The sequence below is a fragment of the Endocarpon pusillum genome (assembly GCF_000464535.1).
Source record: "Endocarpon pusillum Z07020 unplaced genomic scaffold C723729, whole genome shotgun sequence".
NCBI lineage: Eukaryota > Fungi > Ascomycota > Eurotiomycetes > Verrucariales > Verrucariaceae > Endocarpon > Endocarpon pusillum.
Window position 1 is genome coordinate 208,073 of NW_006913589.1, and position 19,800 is coordinate 227,872.

General features: G+C 50.4%; 7 protein-coding genes across 7 annotated transcripts; 4 read left to right on the forward strand and 3 right to left on the reverse strand.

The window, feature by feature from the left end:
- Nucleotides 1-575: 575 nt before the first annotated feature.
- EPUS_04620 (uncharacterized protein) lies at nt 576-1,114 on the forward strand (the record flags this gene model as incomplete). The annotated part of the gene is made up of 2 exons (XM_007788896.1): nt 576-764; nt 839-1,114. 2 exons carry the CDS (start codon nt 576-578, stop codon nt 1,112-1,114), a joined length of 465 nt encoding a protein of 154 aa, XP_007787086.1.
- A 994-nt stretch (nt 1,115-2,108) lies between these two features.
- Nucleotides 2,109-4,242, forward strand: EPUS_04621 (uncharacterized protein; the record flags this gene model as incomplete). Its single annotated transcript, XM_007788897.1, has 3 exons — nt 2,109-2,788; nt 2,843-3,746; nt 3,811-4,242. The coding sequence occupies 3 exons, from the start codon at nt 2,109-2,111 to the stop codon at nt 4,240-4,242; spliced, it is 2,016 nt and encodes a 671-aa protein (XP_007787087.1).
- Nucleotides 4,243-4,677: 435 nt separating this feature from the next.
- EPUS_04622 (uncharacterized protein) lies at nt 4,678-5,655 on the forward strand (the record flags this gene model as incomplete). Its single annotated transcript, XM_007788898.1, has 1 exon — nt 4,678-5,655. One exon carries the CDS (start codon nt 4,678-4,680, stop codon nt 5,653-5,655), a length of 978 nt encoding a protein of 325 aa, XP_007787088.1.
- A 663-nt stretch (nt 5,656-6,318) lies between these two features.
- EPUS_04623 (uncharacterized protein) lies at nt 6,319-7,812 on the forward strand (the record flags this gene model as incomplete). Its single annotated transcript, XM_007788899.1, has 1 exon — nt 6,319-7,812. The coding sequence occupies one exon, from the start codon at nt 6,319-6,321 to the stop codon at nt 7,810-7,812; it is 1,494 nt and encodes a 497-aa protein (XP_007787089.1).
- A 1,351-nt stretch (nt 7,813-9,163) lies between these two features.
- Nucleotides 9,164-10,072, reverse strand: EPUS_04624 (uncharacterized protein; the record flags this gene model as incomplete). The annotated part of the gene is made up of 4 exons (XM_007788900.1): nt 9,164-9,291; nt 9,452-9,875; nt 9,940-9,954; nt 10,016-10,072. 4 exons carry the CDS (start codon nt 10,070-10,072, stop codon nt 9,164-9,166), a joined length of 624 nt encoding a protein of 207 aa, XP_007787090.1.
- Nucleotides 10,073-11,320: 1,248 nt separating this feature from the next.
- EPUS_04625 (uncharacterized protein) lies at nt 11,321-15,471 on the reverse strand (the record flags this gene model as incomplete). The annotated part of the gene is made up of 3 exons (XM_007788901.1): nt 11,321-14,964; nt 15,020-15,089; nt 15,145-15,471. The coding sequence occupies 3 exons, from the start codon at nt 15,469-15,471 to the stop codon at nt 11,321-11,323; spliced, it is 4,041 nt and encodes a 1,346-aa protein (XP_007787091.1).
- A 506-nt stretch (nt 15,472-15,977) lies between these two features.
- EPUS_04626 (uncharacterized protein) lies at nt 15,978-16,364 on the reverse strand (the record flags this gene model as incomplete). Its single annotated transcript, XM_007788902.1, has 1 exon — nt 15,978-16,364. The coding sequence occupies one exon, from the start codon at nt 16,362-16,364 to the stop codon at nt 15,978-15,980; it is 387 nt and encodes a 128-aa protein (XP_007787092.1).
- Between the last annotated feature and the right edge of the window lie 3,436 nt (nt 16,365-19,800).

A 19,800-nucleotide genomic window follows, 5' to 3' on the forward strand; every position in this document is an offset into this window, starting at 1 on the left:
TGATGAGTTCTTGTGGAGTGGACGGGCTTCCGGCGAGCACGCAACATGATCGAGGGTGCGGCATGAAAGTGGAGGTACGAGTCGTTGGCTCAGTACTGGAAGCTGTACTGTGCGAATTAAGGAGGCGAGGATTCGTCATATCTGTCGAAGATTAATGATATCTGTGGTGAGTTGGCTCCTCCCATACGGCATGGATCAGCTGTTGGGATCTGTGTACCTAGAATAGTCCTACAGATGAAAGGAGACACTTCCTATCACAACTGAAAGCAATTCCTTCTACTTCCCGATGATCATACTGTCCCTTATGCAGCGGAGTATTATCATTGGACATTTACCGCTCATTTAGTTTCTACCTATTGTGATTGTGAGGTTGAAGGTAGGCGGGGGAACTGATGACATCAGAGGGGGCTTTCCATGACGAAGTCACAGTGACAGAATTCTAGACACAATTCACAAATTCACCGGTACATTTTATTGCAAGCTCTGGCTTCTTTGAGTTTCAGCTTGCTACTCAGATCGATTTGTTCCAGATACGCAAAAAACTACACAACATCAGATAGGAAAATTCCCTAGTCATGTCTAAAGGAGGAGGTGACTTGTTTGATATGGCCAGAGACGGCACAACCGTGCCAGAGGATGCTGCTAAGCCCAGGATGATTCCTTCGGTGCCTCGACCAGACCAGATTGCCTCGGATCCCGATCCAAACTCACTAGGAGGCACCAATCTAGCCGATGCAGCAGAAAATGCTCAGGATATCCCACGGGTACGTTAGCTTGATAAGCCTTAATCTGCGGCCTAGATCTTTTTGGATACATGCTGATCGAAGTCGAGATGTAGTCTACTACGGATCGAGCTGGGCAGGACATTTTGACCGGGACTGGAGACACGCTGCCGGCGCAGACGGACTCAAAGCGTCTACACGCCGTGCCTGGTGGAGTTGTGAATGATCCTAACGCCAAAGGCTCGAAAAGATATGAAAAGCATATCCGTCAGAAAGAGTCTGAATTGGATTATGGGGCTAGCGAAGGTCCTGGAGTGGATAAGGCACCAGGCGATGAAGAGTTGGGAGATGAGGAAGCCATGGATAAGGTGGACAGGAAGGTCGAGCCATGATCTGCAGCTCCTTGGGGCGGAAACTTTGGTGGAAATCGCATGGTTGCATGGATTCTTCTAAGATAGTGCAACAGGGCATCCTCCGGGCCAATCATGAATATACCTCAGTTTGCCACTGTGATATTCATAGTGCATTGAGAATACAGCGACTCGAATGGTTGAAGAGAATGGCCCTTTCTTTTCCAGAGTTGGAGAGCTCAACCCTAGTAATCGGAGAGGAACCCGGTAAAAAGTACGTAAAGCGACAATGGGCTTCCCATCTTCGTCAGCCCAACGTCCTAAATCACTGCTACCGAGATTTTGGCCCGGGTGATGTCCTCTTCAGCCTCTCTATCATTGGCCTCCGCCGCGGCCTAACTACGTTGTAAGTTAGAGCATCTTCTTTGATGTCCTTCGGGCAACCAACTCTTCCTGATTCTTTTAACGCCTGAAACCAGCATTGCAAGGGAAATCGGCACCTTCACAACACCACAAAGCATCCATGCAGAATTACTCTGGCCCAATCCACGTTGACAACGAATTACATTGGCGGGACAACTCTAAGTAACAATCTAGCTGCTTGGGGCAATTCCAGCTGTTGATCTTCACCCTCCGTTACTACTAGCACCATCGTCATTCCTCTAATCTTGGCCCTCCGGCCCCAAATACGACACGAACGAGGGATTTTTTTTAGTAAACTGTGTCCCGCGGTATCTCTATGGTAGCTGAGGAATCCCGCACCGCCTTTGCAGCATGAGATCCTGGGACGACCGGGTTCGCTGGGAAATATGTTTGACTGTGCTTCGAGGTTGACTGGCGGGAGATATGGCCCCCATCTCTATCTGGTCGACATGATCGACAGAATGTCTTGCATGTATCTGTCCACAATGCCGGGCCGGTGGGGCGAGGCGTTGGAGTTTATAGACGACCATCGGCTGTTTCGTGGTTGAGGCAAACTGCTTTTCTCTGCGTTCACAGGCCGTACATTACTGTTGTTACTACAGGGCCACTCATAATGTCTTACACCCCCATCGACTTTCATTTTGGTCACGATGGTACCGATTTGGGTGTCCATCCAGACAACAACGTCGCCGGGCCTGGTCGACCTGAGAGTTCTCACTCTCACAATATCACAGCAAGCCCAATTGGCTCTAATTGGATAAGCTCTGGATCAAGAGAGATTGGGCGTGAAAATATGATCGCGCCTACTGTCTTCAGTGCTGGTTCTCATGGAAGCGCAACTATTGTTGCGGATCGCTGGAGTGATTCTTCTCGTACATCCAACAAGAAGAACCTGAAGAGCCCTGCTGTCCATGAAGTGTCTCTGCAGGATGGTGAGAGTGGATCTGTGTCATCTGGCAGCTCGAAGCACCTCAGGGGCGGTTCTTGGACCGTCGAGATCATTTCCTTCACTATTGCTTTGCTTGCTCTGGCTGCCATCATTGGTGTACTTGCGCACTACAATGGAAAATCGATGCCGAGCTGGCCTACTGGTATAACACTTAACACGCTGATAGCGCTCCTAACAGCAATTGCCAACGCCGCTCTTGCCAGTCCACTGCAGCAGGGCTTGTCTCAACTCAAATGGATCAATTTCAAGCGCGAAAGTCGACCACTTACCGACATGGAGGCATTTGATGACGCTAGTCGAGGGATCTGGGGTTCGATCAAACTGCTTGTGATGGGACGCGGCGGGTAAGATATTGAGATGTCCCAAACCGTACATGTGGTACTGATCTAGTTTGACAGCGTACTTGGTTCTTTCGGCGCCGTTATTGTTATTCTAGCACTGGCCATGTCACCTTTTGCTCAACAAATCGTGGTTTATCGCGCCAGGGAAGATGTCGCCATAAGCAATCCTCACTCCTCCATCAACACCGCTCTCAACTATACCTGGGTTCTTCCGGGAGACCCTTCTAGCCAATCACCTCAATTCGTTCCTATTCTTCCTATGAAAGCCGCAGTCTGGGGCGGTCTCTTCGCGGCTGACATCAATCCGGTGCCTCCTTACGATTGCCCAACAGGTAACTGCACTTGGCCTGATTTCTCGACGTTAGCGGTATGCAGTTCGTGCGTCTCGATGACAGAATATATGGAAAAAGACTGCCAAAGCAATGACAATGGCAATTCTTCAGGCTGTGGATGGTCACTACCAAATGGTGCTAAACTGAATGGTTCAAGCTCTGTTTTTAGCATGACTCCAACGATACCATCAGTCAATGGAGACCTGAGCTATGCTACCATCATGAAACTCACGTTCATGGGAACGGAAGCACAGAACAAGGAAACCACTACTCAATTTACCGGCTCTGGGATTGTGCAGCCATGGGCTCAGCAGTGTACCCTGCAATACTGTGTTCAAGATATGCATACCTACGTGATCGACGGTCAGCTTGGGCAAAACGTGACAGCCACGTACTACAACACATCTGTAGTGTCCATCAACGAGACGCTCCAAGCTGGTAATGATACTCCGCTATACATCACCTCGAAACTGCACAATGAAACCTTCAATGTGGGCGGCTCTGTGATGCTCGGCATCCAACAGTGGTTTGCGGACCTTTTTACGACTGGCTCGGCAACAAGAGAGGACATTTCAAAGACAGAAAGCAACATCGTCGTGAATCTGACTGTGGGCGTCAGCTCTGGAATGGTAAGCTAACAGACACCACTATCACCACCTAAATATCGCATCAAGCTAACAGAATTCCTGCCAGACGAGCTTCACCTCCGATGTCGTGCAAGGTTTCTACTGGTTCTACTACGAGTATCCGACCGGTCTGCCAGACCTCAATGAAGGCCTCGCGAAGACGATGACAAATGCGATTCGAGCAAGCGGTGGTGGTGTTCCCGTTCTCGGCACTGCTTATGAGATGAGCACCTATGTACACATTCGGTGGGGCTGGATCACGCTTCCAGCCATCGTGGTTCTCATGACTGGGACTTTTCTGGCCGCGGCCATGCTTAGAAGTCGGTCTACGAGGACGAAACTGTGGAAGAGTAGTGCTTTGGCAATGTTGTTCCATGGTCTTGATGGTGATTCGAGGAAGACGGCGCTCAACTCAGATAGTCTGAGGAAGGTTAAGGTCAGACTCGACGATGATGAGAATAGCTCGCATGGCGAAGGTGGTCGGCTGTTGAGGATATGATCCTATTCTTGTAGATGGCTTCGTGACTAACTTTCAAAGTATATACAATGTATTCAGTAATCTACAAATTGGAAGCGTCTTATCACATGACACTTCAAGCTCCACTAGCCCTAAATCAGCTGACTTTCCTGCTTTGTATTCGTACCTGCCTTTTCTGGTAAGGCTACTCATCCACGGAACGGGTTATGGGAACGAAGTTCGCATCTGATATTGTAGCATGGAGGCTGCTGCCTGGCAGCTGAGATTCTTAGAGGTAAGCAAGTGGCTATTGTGACTCGATATATTACGCTAATTAAGTATCCATCTACTAACCCTTTTTCCTGTGCCGTTGACTCTCTTATTTCACTTTGGATGCCTTTTGTTTCTTTCGTCCTCTTCGCCGCGTCATTGAACGCGCAACTTATAGACCCTTCTTTTCAAGGGCTCAAAACCAACATGGTCCTTGCAGCCATAGCAGGCGGCACTTCGCCCACCCTCGGTCGCTCGATCGTCACTGCAATTCTAGAAGCTGGCAATCACACGCCTATTATCCTGTCCCGCTCCAAGCCTGAATCATATTCCGCACCTACATCGCAGCATGGCGCGAAGATTCGCTACGTTGACTACAGCTCCATCCCGTCCCTGACCAGAGGTCTAGAAGGCGTGCACACAGTCATCTCGGTGCTAAACCCCACAGATCCCGCCGAGATGCTGGATTACCACTCGAACCTGCTGAAAGCCGCTAGAAGCGCGGGATGTAAACGATTCGCCCCTTCTGAGTGGGAGGGTGGGCCGCTAAGCAAGCAGAAGGTTGAATTGCTACGCTCGAAGCTGGATGTTTGGAAGATGTGCGAGGAAAGTGGCCTCGAATGCGCGAGGTTCACACCTGGTTGGTTTATGAACTACCTTGGACAAGGATGTCCGGAGTCAAAGAATGAAGAGGCGATCGCTGGGCTGGATGATGGTTTTATGATCGACTACGTTGATATTGCCAAGGGGAAGATGACTGTGCCGCTTGCGGAAGACGGACGGCCAGCAAAGATGAGCATGACGGAGCTGGGAGACATCGGTAGATTCGTCGCCGCAGCTTTAGACCTTGCGGAGGGGGAGTGGGAGGCGGATATGGGAATGGTCGGGAGTACAGTGGACCTGGAAGAGGTGGCCCGCAAAGCCGAGCAGGTGACGGGAAGGACATTTGAGATCAAGAGTATCACGAAAGAAGAACTGAAGCAGCGTGAAGACGATCTTGATCAGCGGCTGGCAGAAGCGTTCTCGGTCGATGCGCTGCTGGCCAAGATGGTTGTGCAGCTAATGCAATGCGCTTGTGAGGAACAGGTTGGGAATCAGATGATTGACCCGGTACTCAACAGGCTCTGTCCAAATGTTAAGCCGCTTGGTTTTGAGGAATACCTGCAGCGCTTTTGGACCAGCTAGGTGGTGATGCATTCGGCGACAGAAGTACGGAGTACTGACTGCAACCATGCAATTGAGACAGAAGGAAAGCTCTTGGCAAGTAGGCAAGTAGACAAGTTAACTGTTTTGAGTTTAGCGCTTCTCTCTTGATCATTTTTATTTTCACTGCAATTGAATGCTTCGAGGCAGCAGACTGAGAGCAGACTTGGGCTCTGCCAGATTTCCTTTCATCACAACAGTTGACATACTGTACATACATCCGCATCCACTGCCTGCACTTCAAAATGCCCTGTATTTGTTGGTAGCAGGTTTCGGGCTACATAGGTCACTTTGGCTGCAGACTCTCTTTCAGCATCCGAAATGCCACCACCTGAGACCACCTTCTCCTCCTTCCAATATCAGCATGAATTGGCCGATTTCTTGCACTGAAAATGTCAATGTTTAATTGACGGTTAATAATTATTTTCGGTTCGCGACTTCAATTCGGTCTTGCTCTGCTTTCATTTCTTTGTCCATATCATTCTTTCTCTCAAACAACTTCCGCATCCGGTCCACTATGTTCCTCAAATTTCTTAACCACCCAGCTGGCTCTGGCTGGGCGTCTCACTTGCTGTTACTCTGCTGCTTCGCTCGGAAATTCCATTCATATCGATCGGTCCAAGGACACATCAATCGACCCTGCAGATGGCGCGCCGGAAGCGGGCAGCTACATCACGACCACCAGCTCGTTCATCACGGGGAACCAGAGCTGGCACCAACAACCGAGCGGATGCAAGTGCGAGTGGACAAGCGTCGTCAGACCATCCAGTGCCACCCACCCCCCGGAGGTCAGATCGTATTCGAAGAGCAGCAGGCACACGAGGGCGGGGGGCTAATACAGGCAATCAGCTAGCACAGAATCCCAATCTCAGAAGGTCGAGCCGTATAAGACATGCCGCAGAGGCACGTCAGCGGGCAGCGAATGCAAATAATGCGGCGAATGCAGATAATACGGCGAATGCAGATAATACGGCGAATGCAGATAATACGGCGAATGGAGCGAATGCAGCCAACACTGGCAACGCAGGCAACGCAGGCAACGCAGGCAACGCAGGCAACGCAGGCAACGCAGGCAACGCAGGCAACGCAGGCAACGCAGGCAACGCAGGCAACGCAGGCAACGCAGGCAACGCAGGCAACGCAGGCAACGCAGGCAACGCAGGCAACGCAGGCAACGCAGGCAACGCAGGCAACGCAGGCAACGCAGGCAACGCAGGCAACGCAGGCAACGCAAGCAATGAATCGCCATTGGGCACCCTGCCTCCAGCAAGGCCATCCGACGCTACTCTAAGAGGCCTCCTCAGTGCAGGACCTGTAGTCGAAAATCTATTCGTCTACATGAACGAATGGGACCGTCATAGCCTCATTTATGCCATGCCATCCTTGCGTGATGCCCTTCGTCATCCCTGCATCCGCCCTCGTTTCAGATGCCAGAACATCCCAGATCTTGCTGCGCTGAAGCTGCCAAACCCCCAGGCCCGCAGACAACTTATAACAACACGCAACCAGTCCCCACGGGTTCCCTGCACTACTCCAGCCCGCGCTCCTCCCGGGCCCAATGTCCCTGCGCGTCTGCGCCGCGAAGCGCTTGTCCGAATCCGCAACTGTCAAGGTCACGCACTTGGTTATACTGCTCACGGCGACCACCGCAATCCCCATGGACAGTATTTCTGGGTATGCGAGCTCTGCGCCTGCAAAGCATGGGAGTGTCGGAGTGTCCTCCGTGCCCCTCGCGCAGTAGATTTGTGTCTTCACTGCTCGCGCCAGCGTCGTCTAATCCAGCCCAATCCTGATACGGACCACTGCATGTGCCTCTGGGATCAATCAGCAGACAAAATCCATCTCTGCACCGACTGCCGCGGCATCAAATCGTTGCTTGATAGCGCAGCGATAATGGGGTGGGTGAACGCGCACCCTATGCAGCCCATACACAGTCCAGCCGTATTGTATGTAAGCGACTATATCGACGAGCATCAGTCCAGAGGCGAATCTGATTGTATCTGCGGAAGGAGTCCGCGTATCAAGAATCTAAGTCACGCACTCGCTGCACCGGTATGGAGGAACACGTTTGACGATTTGGTAAGAATCTGTTCCTTCTGCAACAAGCAGAGGTTTATCATCCACAACATACATGCATAGTAGGAAAATTGCATCCATCTCAATCACTACTGCCCTTTTTCTTTCACTCCACATCCTCCCTTCCATTTTCTCTCTGATATCCCGTACTCCCATCATTCAATCCCCCAAAGCTAATTGTATTTGCGCCATTTCCTGCTCCTTTGCCTTTCTCCCAACCGTGCGAACGGGACCAGAACATGAAATACGTCCTCGAAACGTAACGAGCTGCCAGGCTGGTGTTGTGAATGCACCAAGCCGACCTAACTAGCGTGGAAACACCCAGTATTGCAGACCAGCTACAGATGGGGGCTTTGCGAGGCATGGATGCCCTTGGTACTTTATAGTGTTGTGTAGCAATGGTTGAAGACGTGCGCACCATCATTAACCTACTTTTCGACCGGCAGTGGAAGCAGGATGGATGGATGGATGGATCTACGAGCTAATAGACGAATAGACTACCATTCCTACATAACCCTCCCTGGTTCCTGAACGCCGAGGGCGGGCCCGCAGGAGCGAGGCGGCTTTGTAGCTACTAACTAGTATTTGATATATGGGGGTGCGGGTGGGGATGAATACCTACACAGCTCCACCGTGAGTAGTTAGCTTCCAGCACTCGACCCCTGTGGAAGTAATGGATAACCGATAACGTAGGCCACAATGCAATGCAATGCCGACAGAATTCGTATGATGCCAAATCCCTCCCCGCCATCCCATCCCCATCCCTATCTAGATACATACAGTGTCAGTGTCAGTGCCAGCGTGATCCACAACAACAGAAAGTTCCAACGAAAGGAAAGCGAAAGCGATCATGGCAAGAAAGAGAAAGCGTAAGTGACAAATCAACCAGCTGATCACTCGAAATCAAACACTCGTCACGAATAGTTACCCAAGGCCGGCCGGGTCATCGTCCTTGGAATGAATTTTTTTCTTCTTTCTCACACTTGGTCACTATGTACGCTGCCTATTTTCTTTTTCTACTGCCCCGTTTTCTGCCGCATGGTTTATTAGGTACGGCTATCTCCCCTCCCTTTTCTCGCCTGGCTCACCTGCTGCAGCGGCTTGCACACGTTGCTCTGGGCTGTGAAGGAAAATCAAGCCGCGATCTGCGTGGTCGGGCTAGGCGGTATTGGCGGGATGTCTGGTCGGTTCGTTGGGTTGGATGATATGATATGATGGTGTGAAGGTTCTCCGCCCGGTACTGCCGGATCTGGCCGCTAGTACTGGGACCAGGGTTTGCGTGGATGCTAGCTAGCTAGCTAGCATTTGGTCGGTGTGCCGCATATTGGTTGGGGACGAAAAACAGCGGATTCTCCGTGGCGCGGCCACTGCCCGCAGGGTGCTGCTATCATTCGCATCCCCCTTTTCTCTGTCATCATGCAGCAGCAGCAGTAGTAGCAGCAGCAGCGGGATTCTGCTTTCTGAAAGACACCTTCTCCACACCCACATTCTCCGCTCCGTTGGCGTCGGTTCGTAACTGGTAGACGTAGAGGACTAGGACATCTCCTTGGACCTGGAATTCAAAAATTCAATGACCAAATCAGCAAAACTCGCAAGCCACTCAGTTAGCTTCACCTTCACCTCCCGGACCCAAAGAATCCTCTCAGCCTCCCAAACCCAGAAGAAAAAAAAGGAGATATGTGTAACAGCACAAGGCACTTACATCCATCAAACAAAAACTGGGGGTAGGCTCCTCGGCCTCCGCCTGCCTCGAACCGGTGCGTGCCCCCCCAGAGCAGCACATCGACATCCATCTGCCTCGCCGCGATCAGCAACGCATCCGCATCCCCCTGCGGGATGATGGTGTGGCCATGCGTGAAGCCGATGCGGAGGGAACCGTGCGTGATCACTTTGGAGAGGGGGATGGAGGATGATGACGCGGTTGCCGAGGAGGAAGCGGGGGCGGCGGAGGAGGAGGGATTGGTGGTGGTGGTGTTGGCGGAGTAAGGGTTCTCGGTGTCAAAATCGCCCTTGACGAGCTGCAGGTCCGGCGCGATGGTGCGCAGGTACTCGTAGGTTTCGCGGTCGGTCAGGTTGCCCAGGCAGATGATCTGTCCGATTTTGCCCGGGGTGAGGAGTTTTTTGAACTGTGCAGTGCGAGGAAGGGTTGTCAGTCAGGCTGGATGGGTTGGACGTGGGAGGATTCGTTACCTTGGCTGGGATGTCCTAGGATTATAACTTAATATTGTGCTTCAGTAACTTGAGGAACTCGGACGAGAGGACTCACAGGGGCGCGATCAGGGATGAACAGGTCGCCGATCACTAGAACGAGCCTGGAGGCCATGGTGAGAAGAGGATAGGGAGTGCTGCTATCGACTCATATCAGCAGAGTGTCATTGATTCTCGCTCATTGTCTGCGAAGCTGTCTGTGGGCTTACTCGTCGGGGGAATGCGCTCCGAGTCAATTGCAGAGCTCCTGCTGCTCCTGCTAGAGACGGAAGGTTGGGCGACTTGGCAGGAAGATCTTGGCATACACATGTCATTCCAAATCATTAGGAAGGAATAGAGAACACTTTCACAATCACTTTTGTTCGGACGAAAACTCCATCATGTCCCATTGTGCTTCGAATCAATGAGTGCGACATTTCCCCATCTTCTCTACTATATTTTGCACCCAATACATCATAAAAAATGCAGCGATTCCAATAGATACCTTTCCCATAAGGAGCAAAAAGTTCGCATCACATACATCTCCACTCTCGAACAGTGCCTCCGAGAGGTTCGATACTGGAAGGGAAGACGCATCAGCTATGAAAACCACGCCACCCGGGGTGTTTTTGCACCCAGCAGCCGAACCGCTGAGCCATATGTCCGGAGACATGAGGAATTGCTCTCAACACAAATATAAACGTATTGAAAACACAATCTCCACTAACGGCTTAATATCTGCAAGGCTTACCACAATCAATCCGCTTGCCTACTTCACACTTCAATAATGACAATTTACAGACGGCAGAGTTAGTTCATGTACAGCTTTGATTCTAGCTGATCGAACACTGAACTTATTCCTAGGCGTTGGCTTCTCTCCAGCCATCTTTACCGACATCAAGTTCTATGCTCGAGGTATACGTACAGGTCGTGAAGCCTGCTGGCTTGGTCTCAGAAGACGCCTCCACACGCTCGGCATCTCGCTCGGCATCTCTCTCAGTATCAGTATTACAGCTACAAGGCAGGCTCCCCTTCCCAAACCGCTGAACGTAAGTCTCTCGCTCGTTGCAAAGATAGTGGAATCTGGAAAAGGTATGCCCAAAGATGACATGATGTGTGAGAGATGGATGTAAGCGCGGGGAAGCATATCAAACTCTTATTCGAAGGATGTGGTAATACCCAGCAATAGTGATGTGAATGGACGGCGAGCCTGGCTGGCTGGCTGAGCCATGATTGCTCCGACAATTTCAAAACGCCTCTCTGATGTCAATGTCATGACCCAACCTAATTTCCCCAATCCGCAACCACCATCAGCTAAGCGCAAACACCAAAATGTACAAGAGTATCTGCCGAGACCGCGCGACGAGAATCACTCCGTGCCGCATCACGCTTTTTCGGCCTTCTCTGCAGCTTCATCACCAGCTCGGTCCGCCTGGGCTCTAACCGTTGCTTGCGCCATTTTCAACAATCCACCATAGTGGAGCTCTAGTCTGCCTTTCTCAACATGTCTTTTCAAAACTTCGTTCTCTGCCTCAAGGTCACGTAGGACAAGCTCGATCTCGGTCTCCCGGAACCGCTTCCTCAACGAAAGTGGGAAGACCTCAGCTTCCAAAATTTGCGATGGACCGAGAAGCTTGATATTGCTTGCTTCCCCGCGATGATGCTGAACATGCTCAAACCAGGCGACCAGAGTCTTAAATAGACTCGTTTTCGTCATCTCCGCAGTGACTTTTTCATCGTTCTTTTCTGTTGTATCATTAAGCGACACCCAATCATCTCGAATCATCGCCCGACGCCAGATGATGTGAGTTAGACCTTCCACCATTGACGGGTCTATTTCACCGAGTTGCAGAACCTCTAGAGCTAGCCAAAATTCGTGGCCAAGGATCTGTGGATCATTTTCCTCGGGGCCTTGGTATTCTACAGGATCCATCAAGGTCAGAATGTCCACGAGTCGCTGGGCACTGACGGCCTTGCGACAAAGCAGCAGCCCAAGGCCATCATTTAGGAGTGCCTTGAGCGCTGGGTATCTCTTTTCTCCAACAACTCGTCTTCCGAATGTTTCGAGAGCCACTTGCCGAGCCCCTGCATCATCTATGACGGGTCCGATGGATGGTAGCATGTGAGCTTGCACCCGAGCTTGAATGTCTAGTAGTGCCAGACGATCATCAAACTTCTTTGTTGATATTCTCACCTCTTTCCTCGGGTCCTTTTGGTTGGTCTCGACAGCAGCTATGTTGGTTAATTTCGCAAGGCATAGTTCGGTTTTCTTGATCCACAGATCATCCCCTTTCTTCGTTGCCAGGGACTCGAGTGTCTTCGCGGCGTTGCCGAAATCCTCTTCGCCAATCACATCGTTGATCCAGCTGATCTTTTGGTATCCTGGATTTTGTCGCAGAAATCGAGTTAGGAGGGGCTGTTTCTTCTCGTCAGTCTCTGCTTCAGCAAGTAAACTGCCCAGCTCTCCATCTATAGTCATCTTGTTGAAGTAGGCTTGTGCCCAAGCGGATCCGTACTTTGCGAAATAGCCTTCGGTTCGGTTTTTAATGCTTTGCAAGTCTTGCTCGAACTTCTTCACATCACGTTCTGACGGTTCAGGGCCTTCTTTTGTGCGCTCGATGAGTTGCTGTCTTGCCTCGAGATCTAAGTCTACAAGGGCTTTCATGTCCTTCCAGTGTTCTGCTAGGTCAATGGCTTCTTGGACAAGACCAAGTCGAGCGATCTTGTAAAAGTAATCTCGACGACTTTTCTGACCCCATCTCAGCATCTTTTTTGCTTGATCAAGATGCTTCGGGTTCTCCTCGTGGTCTTGTTCCATCAACCAAGCGTGCCTTTCAGCAAACATTCGCTGGTGCAGATCGAGTTGTTTTGGCATGGCATGCGCCATATGGATCACTGTCTTTCTGCTGGGTTTTCCTGCACCGCCTGTCTTAGATAACCCCCACCATTCATGGGTTGTGTCGTACACCAATTGCAATAAACATTCTCCCAGACGGACCGTCCTTTCGACGATGGTCCAAGCTTCGGGAAGGTCCTTGTATCCGCTCTTTAAAATACCATGCTGTGGATCGAAAATCTCGTCTCCCAGGCCATATAGTGGTGCGGTATCCTCGCGCAGCCTGTAGGCAGCTTCGAACCCAGCTATCCAAAGGTCACTAGATTCGCGAATGTTCTCGACCATCTCATACTCGCTAAGGAAATCATCTTCCTTGACCTCTTTGTGTCCTTCGTGAAGCCAATCAAGCAGGAACTCAATACGATATACGTCTTTCGTCAAAAAGAGTCTGACCAAGTCGGTCTCCCCTTTGCTCTCGTCAGCTTCGGTGCGATAATCAGATGCCATAAAGAAGAGCAGCTGCTCCCAATATGTCTCTTTCCTGTCCTTCGGCTTTCGCCTCATAATGTCTTCTTGCACCTTCCACATCGCCTGTGCAGCCGCAAGCTTTTCTGCACCCCAAAGAAGCTTCCACTTGAGGAGTCGCGGCAAAGGTCCGTAATACTTCTGAAGATGCAGGACAAGATCCTCTAAGGCTTTTGCGCGGAGCTTAAGGTGTTGGTCCAGGGACGGCGAAGCTTTTGGAACATACTTTGAGGAAGAACTAAGTATCTCGTGGCTTATGCTGAGTGCTGCTTCCTCAATTTCTTCGCTCGAAAATGTCTGCTTTTCTGCGCGCGTGAGATCAAGCGGATTCTGCCGAAGAGTGCCGTAGAATATTGCTTGCTCTATTCGACTTTTGAGGGTGATTTTCACTTCTTCTGGCTCCTCGCTGCGCATAGCAGAGGCTATTGATGCAACTCGAATGATGCCAAACCCTTGGACTGCCAATACACACGAGGGTTTTCTGTCCTGCGACTCCTTGTCTTCGGACACGAAGCCAAGGACACGATAGATTGTCTCATTCTGAAACTTGATGCAATCTTGAAAGGGCTCAGGAAGCCTTTGTCCCTCCATTAAAAGTTGCGAAGAGGGTGATTCTTTCGCCTTTGCCAGAGAAAATATGACGATGGCGGTCTCGAAAACCACGAAAGCGACTTGGCCAGGCTTGGGTACGCACAATCTTGGTTGAAATCTCGTCAAGTCAGATGCTTGGGGTTTGTAGCAGGAGATCGGGTGGACCACGATGATGTCTGAACATTGTGCTGACACGTTCGCTTCGATGATGTAGAATGTGGATGTGTTGTGATGCATTAGAGATGCCAGAAGCAGGATTGGGTAGGATATCTGGCTATTGATTTGTCCCAGCTCACAGCTTTTGGCAGGACTCTCGACAAAGACGAAGTCGAGGACCTTGAAACGGAAATCATTCTTCAGGTCGTCCGGCAAGTTGTGAATGAGAGCCCCCAGTAAATCCTCCTTCAAATTGACCTCGAAACGGAGCGAATCGGCAATGTTGAGATGCGTGCTCCAGTGTTCAAGCCCACCCTGCTCCGTGACTATGACAACATCACGCTGACCCTTCGTTGCCGTACCTGAGCGAACAGCAGCGACAGATTCTCTTCTATCACCAGCAACAATATATCGTAGGCCACCAAAGAAACCACCGCTGTTTGCACCACCACTCTTACGAAGAAACTGAACGCCAATGGCCGGCCTACCAAGCTGGTCCTTAACAGTGAGATGAGCCACTCTACCATGACTGAGAACGAGTATAAATCCAGCGGGCTCGGCATTGATAATGTCCTTGATAGTCTCACCGCTGAACATGCCTGGAACAGAACCTTGAACGCCAGTGGACGGTTGACCAGGCAGAAAAGAGGAGGCATTTGTGATGGTCTCCCAGTATACAACTCTGCCCTTGTCTGGTGTGACAACCACCAATCCTGGCTCGCTGCCAACGGATCTTGCTGCGAATGCGCCCAGAGGCAAAGGCTGTGTGGGTCCGCTGGGTGGGAAAGGTAATTTGAACGAGAAGAGATCCTTCGTTGAAGGGGTTGTAGCGGATGAATTGTAGCTCCAGATCAATGCTTCGGAGTGTGTCAATGCCAACGCATATCCGTGTTCAAGAGATATCGTGCTGGAATAGGGTACTACAGAGCACCAGTTAGCATGGCTCTAATCTTGCCCAGATGCATGAAGATGTACTTGTCGGCCTTGAACGGATTTGCTCTGGAAGAGCAGGCAGGTGTTCGACGTTGTAGAAGTCGTTGCTGGACTAGAATTTCTCAAGTCAGTTTGCTATAGACTCGACACCAGCAAAGACAGCGTACCAGCGTCACAGCCCCACTTCCTCGCTCTGTCCTCTTCTCACCCTTCTTTGCGGCGCGAAGTGTGAGCTCTTTCGGTGCGGCTAAAGCGCCATCGTGTTCATATTTGTCCTCTGGAGCATGACCATTCATCAAAATGCTGCCATTTGAGCTGACTGCGACCTCGTTGGGGCTCAAGTCGCTAAGTGGCTCAAAAGTATCTCTCCGAAGAGCAGACCTTCTTCGTTTTGCACGTGGGAGTTTGAGGGAGTCGTCAGAGCCAGCTCGTCGCGAACGCTTTGGGCGCAGCGAATGACCGTGAGATGGTGGAGCTGATTCTGTAGAGAACATACTGGCGACTGCAGCTACTTAACACCAGCAAAACGGCGGAGAAAGGATGGTTGACTACAGTACTGAAATCTGCTCCGAGCATTAGCGCATCTCGAGTCAGTGACACGACTGTGATGAATAGCTCGAAGAAAGTTTATACAGTATTATGCTCCACTGCCACTGCATGCCGTTAGAACAACGCCAAGCCCGAAAGCCACACTATCCCCTTTCCGTCCTAAGTTACTTCACATTTCAGCATAATGAGCTGGGGTCAACCTTCGCTCACTTGAAAGATTGCAACAATTTTTTCCAGTACAAGCCAAATAAATTGATCAGGCATGTCTAGCTATGTAATATCTCCTCCTCATCAGTAATAGACCATGGACCGCTTTTCACTGAATCCTCTGCTCCAATGCCGCTGACGGTTCTGGAGGGTCAGATCTTTGTGGTCCTGGTGTGCTCAGAGATATTCCTAATCCTCCTCCTCAGTCTCTGGGCACCTGTTACGGCTACATTCAAGGTACCAATCAACTTTCCCGGAGCTGAGGAGAACGTCTAAGACGTCGGAGGTGAGAAAGTAGGTTTTCTGTGATTCTCTTCAAAGTGGAGCTCTTTTTGTTGACGGACGTTATTGGTTCCCTGTTAGTCTTCGGTGGAGGCGCAACCTCGTTGGCTAGAGGGTCCATTGCTGATGAGATCGTTGGTCCACTCGGGATGTAAAGGCTTTCGAACCACTGACTGCAAAGTTTCAAAACATACTTCTCATAGTCCTGCCATATGTCTGCCATATACTCGAATTTGCAACTCTTCATTGAGTTGGCGAGCCATGCCGGATCATCTGCAGTCTCTAGGCTACCAAATTCTCTGATCAAGCCAACAGTCAGAGCGACTTGCTTCTGCCTGTTTTCAAACATAGACTCTTCCGCGAAGAGTACGTATGCTATTGTGACACCTTGATCGTAACAGACATAACAACGTCCAACGTTTTTACAAAGTTTAGTCCGAGGCCTTGTTGGTATTCCTGACGGGTGATCTGCAAGATCAGGACATGTGCATGGACTGTCAGTCTCAGGAATTTTCGTAATCAGGCATCCAGGGTTGAATCTTCTCAAGACAAATTCCTGGTTCAGGCGAAGGTGGGCGCATATTGGAAGGTCAAAACCGTAGAGCCTGTGAGAATTCGGTCAAGCGTAAATATGCCTTTGTCGGTAGCTTCCACGATGGGATTACTAGGGGCCCAGAATAGTGTGACGATGGAGATCAGATCATGCGAGATAGTGCCATCTTCATTTCGATACTTTTTGAAACGTGGCTCCCTGTTCATACTGCAGACTTTGGCATTGCACCAATTGAACCTTCTTCCGGGATAAGCAGATGTCGACAAGGGGACATTCGAGAAAATTTCTTTGGCTTCATCAAAGCTCATGCTGAGGTGTGAACATAGCCAGGTCTTTCTGTCGTTATGATTGGTATTGAGGGTCGAGGGGCGCCCTTCGGAGCTCAATGTAACAGGTGATCCAATATGTGCTTTGGGTGACTCATGATGCTTGTTGCTTTTCGCACATGGTGAGTGTTCTTGGTAGGGTGGTGGTGAATCCATATCTGGTCGAGCGAGAATTGTGTTAGGTTGAGGACGTAGATATTCAAAATCTGCTAATGCTGGAAGGTGAAATGGTTATGACACAAGCTTCAGACAAATTTTCCAGTAGCTGCACATGAATTTGCAGGTTTGTAGCTGTTAAGTATTCCATGACCTTGAGTACCTCACTACTTGAGAAGCGTGCTAGGAAGGGCCCGGCTGCCATACTCCGTACGGTATGGGTAAAAGACTGAATACGTAGTAGAGTTGGACTAGCTCTGGCTACTAGCACTAAAGAGGCTTGGTGACTTGGTTTCTCCAGTCACAAGCCTAAAAAGCTTTGGCTGGCACGGGCACAGTTCTTCAAGCGAGAACCACAAGATTCTCTGAGTGGGGAATGTGTGAAGCTGGCATGCTGACTTCATACCTCGGCACCGCATATGTGAAGGTCCTTGGACATTTCGGGCTGTCTTGTGGTTTGTTCAAAGCTTTGGCTTCGTCTCGTTGAAGCTCCCAGGGCTTAGAGGTAGGGCAGGTAAGTGACCCCAAGGGATCCTCGGTCGGATTAATGGTGTTGATAGGGTTGGGAGTACATGGAGGTTCCGCAATGTCATGGCTGTATACTCTTTCAATTGTCTCTTGCTCGGAGGATGAAGTAAGTGGTGAATGTGCGCAAAAGTCTGTAGCGTGTCCTGAGGTCCTGAGGTGCTGGAAGTTTGGCCCGCATGGTGAGTTGCCAGCGCTGTGGCGTTTGCACGTTGCAACTTGTGTATAGGAAGATCAAGCAGGCGACAGAGGTGGCAAAATGTCTGGGACAGGCATCGGCGTATCAGAATGTCTAAGTTGCAGTGCGACTTTCTGAAGTCGTTGGGTTGGCTTTCTGAAGTTGACTGTCTAGAGCTTTAGGCGGGCGATGGCTGTGCGCAGTGGTCCACAGCGGGTATCAGACACAAGAAACTCTGGTTCGTAGCGTGGCCCTTTCATGTCTAGGAGTTCGCTCGTAGGAAGCGGATGCCCAAAGGTTGATGCAGTGATGAGTGCGTGAAAATGTATGCCGCAGGCCACCAGATTCTTATTCATCTCGCTCGCATTGGTGCCTTCCTAAGGCTTATGGGCTTCGGTGACTGGTCAGGGATGCAGACAGGCAGCAAAGTTGAGCGGTTCCAAATGCGCAAAGGCAGTCTTAAAAAGGTATGAGAACTTATTCATGAGATACGCGTTGGTACCATCAACTTTAGTGGGGTCGAGTGAAAGGCGTTGGATACTGGGTTCGATGTGGCAGGGGCTGTATGGAGCTGGAATGTGCCGAACCTGTGGATCAGTGTCTCGAAAGGTACTAGCTGTACTATCAGCAACCCGAGGATGCATGATTATACCACTCCAGACGCAAGTCACTCATATGTGTTTGGTTATCTTAGAAGCTGAATGTGAGCAATTTGGCCAGCTGCTACCAGTAGTTGGTGTGAAATCTCCATAGACCAAAAATGCGTCATGCTGGGGCATATTGAGGTCAGCGTGCGCCGCTGGTACGGGAGAAGGCATGATGAGTTCCAACCAGCTGGGGCGAACCCAAGAGAAATCTCCGAGATTTTGGAGGTACCACTTTGCGTTTTGTGTACTTTCCTTCAAAGTTGAGGCAATGTTTGCGAGGCTGAAATGGCGTTTGCTAATCTTTGAATAGCGTATAACATTCTTGACAGGCGGCGCCGTGGTTGATGGTTTCACAGAGTCTCTGAAAAAATTGAATGATTCAAACCACCGAACTCGGAGTTTCCGGATGTGGACTTTCCCAAACCTGCCATATGCTGGTCATATAGTGTAGCTCACAAGGTTTGACAGTTCATCCGCATTGTCTAGGCTGCCCAGACCTCTCAGAAAGCAAACAGAAAGCAAGAGCATCTGCTGGCCAGTCTCATCGATGTACTCTTTCATGAGGAGCGTGAATTTTTGTTGAAACACCTTGCTCACGGCAAGCAGCACAGTTCACCATGTTCTTACAAGTTTTGCGAACAAAGGGGCTTTGGCTTTGTGATGTGCTACCTCGGAGCTCAGACCCATGACAAGTGCACGGACCACCATTGCCATGACTTAAGGGGTACATGCACTTTGAGTTAAACCTGCTTAAGATGAAGCTCTGGTTGAGATGAAGATGGGCGCATGTAGGAAAGTCGAGGCCGTGGAGCCCCGTAGAAATTTGATCGAGGGAGAAGATTCCTTCAGCACCCTGAGGTTGGCGACCAGTTGAAGACCGAAACAGTTTGACGGCAGACATTAGCTCATGTGAAAGATTATCACGCTTGCTTTGGTATTTGCGTACTCGCTGCCCCAGATTGGTGTTGCAGGAACTGCGTTTGCATCCTCGATGGCCGTCCCAGAGCATGGGGAGTTGGATACGGGAATGGTTGAGAAAAGTCCCTTGACTTGGTTGAAGTCCAGCCCCAGATGTGGGCAAAGCCAGACCTTCCTGTCGCTGTTGTTGACCGAAAGCGGTTCCCGCAACGGTACAATTGATTTTTTACAACTAACTGTTCCCGATAAGCGGTGAGGTTGAAGCTGTTCGCGTTTGACGGATACTCTGGATAGGGTGGTAGTGGATCCATACCAGGCAAGTCACGGGATGTGTTGGGAGCGGTGCATTCGCGGCGGTATATTCGGCGAGCGGTGCATTCGGCGTTTGGGTCTTGGCGGGAAACCACCATAGTAATTTGTATGTAGCGTTCCTGATAGTTCCCAATAATTATTTCCCTCATTGCCATCTCGATTCTGAGCTC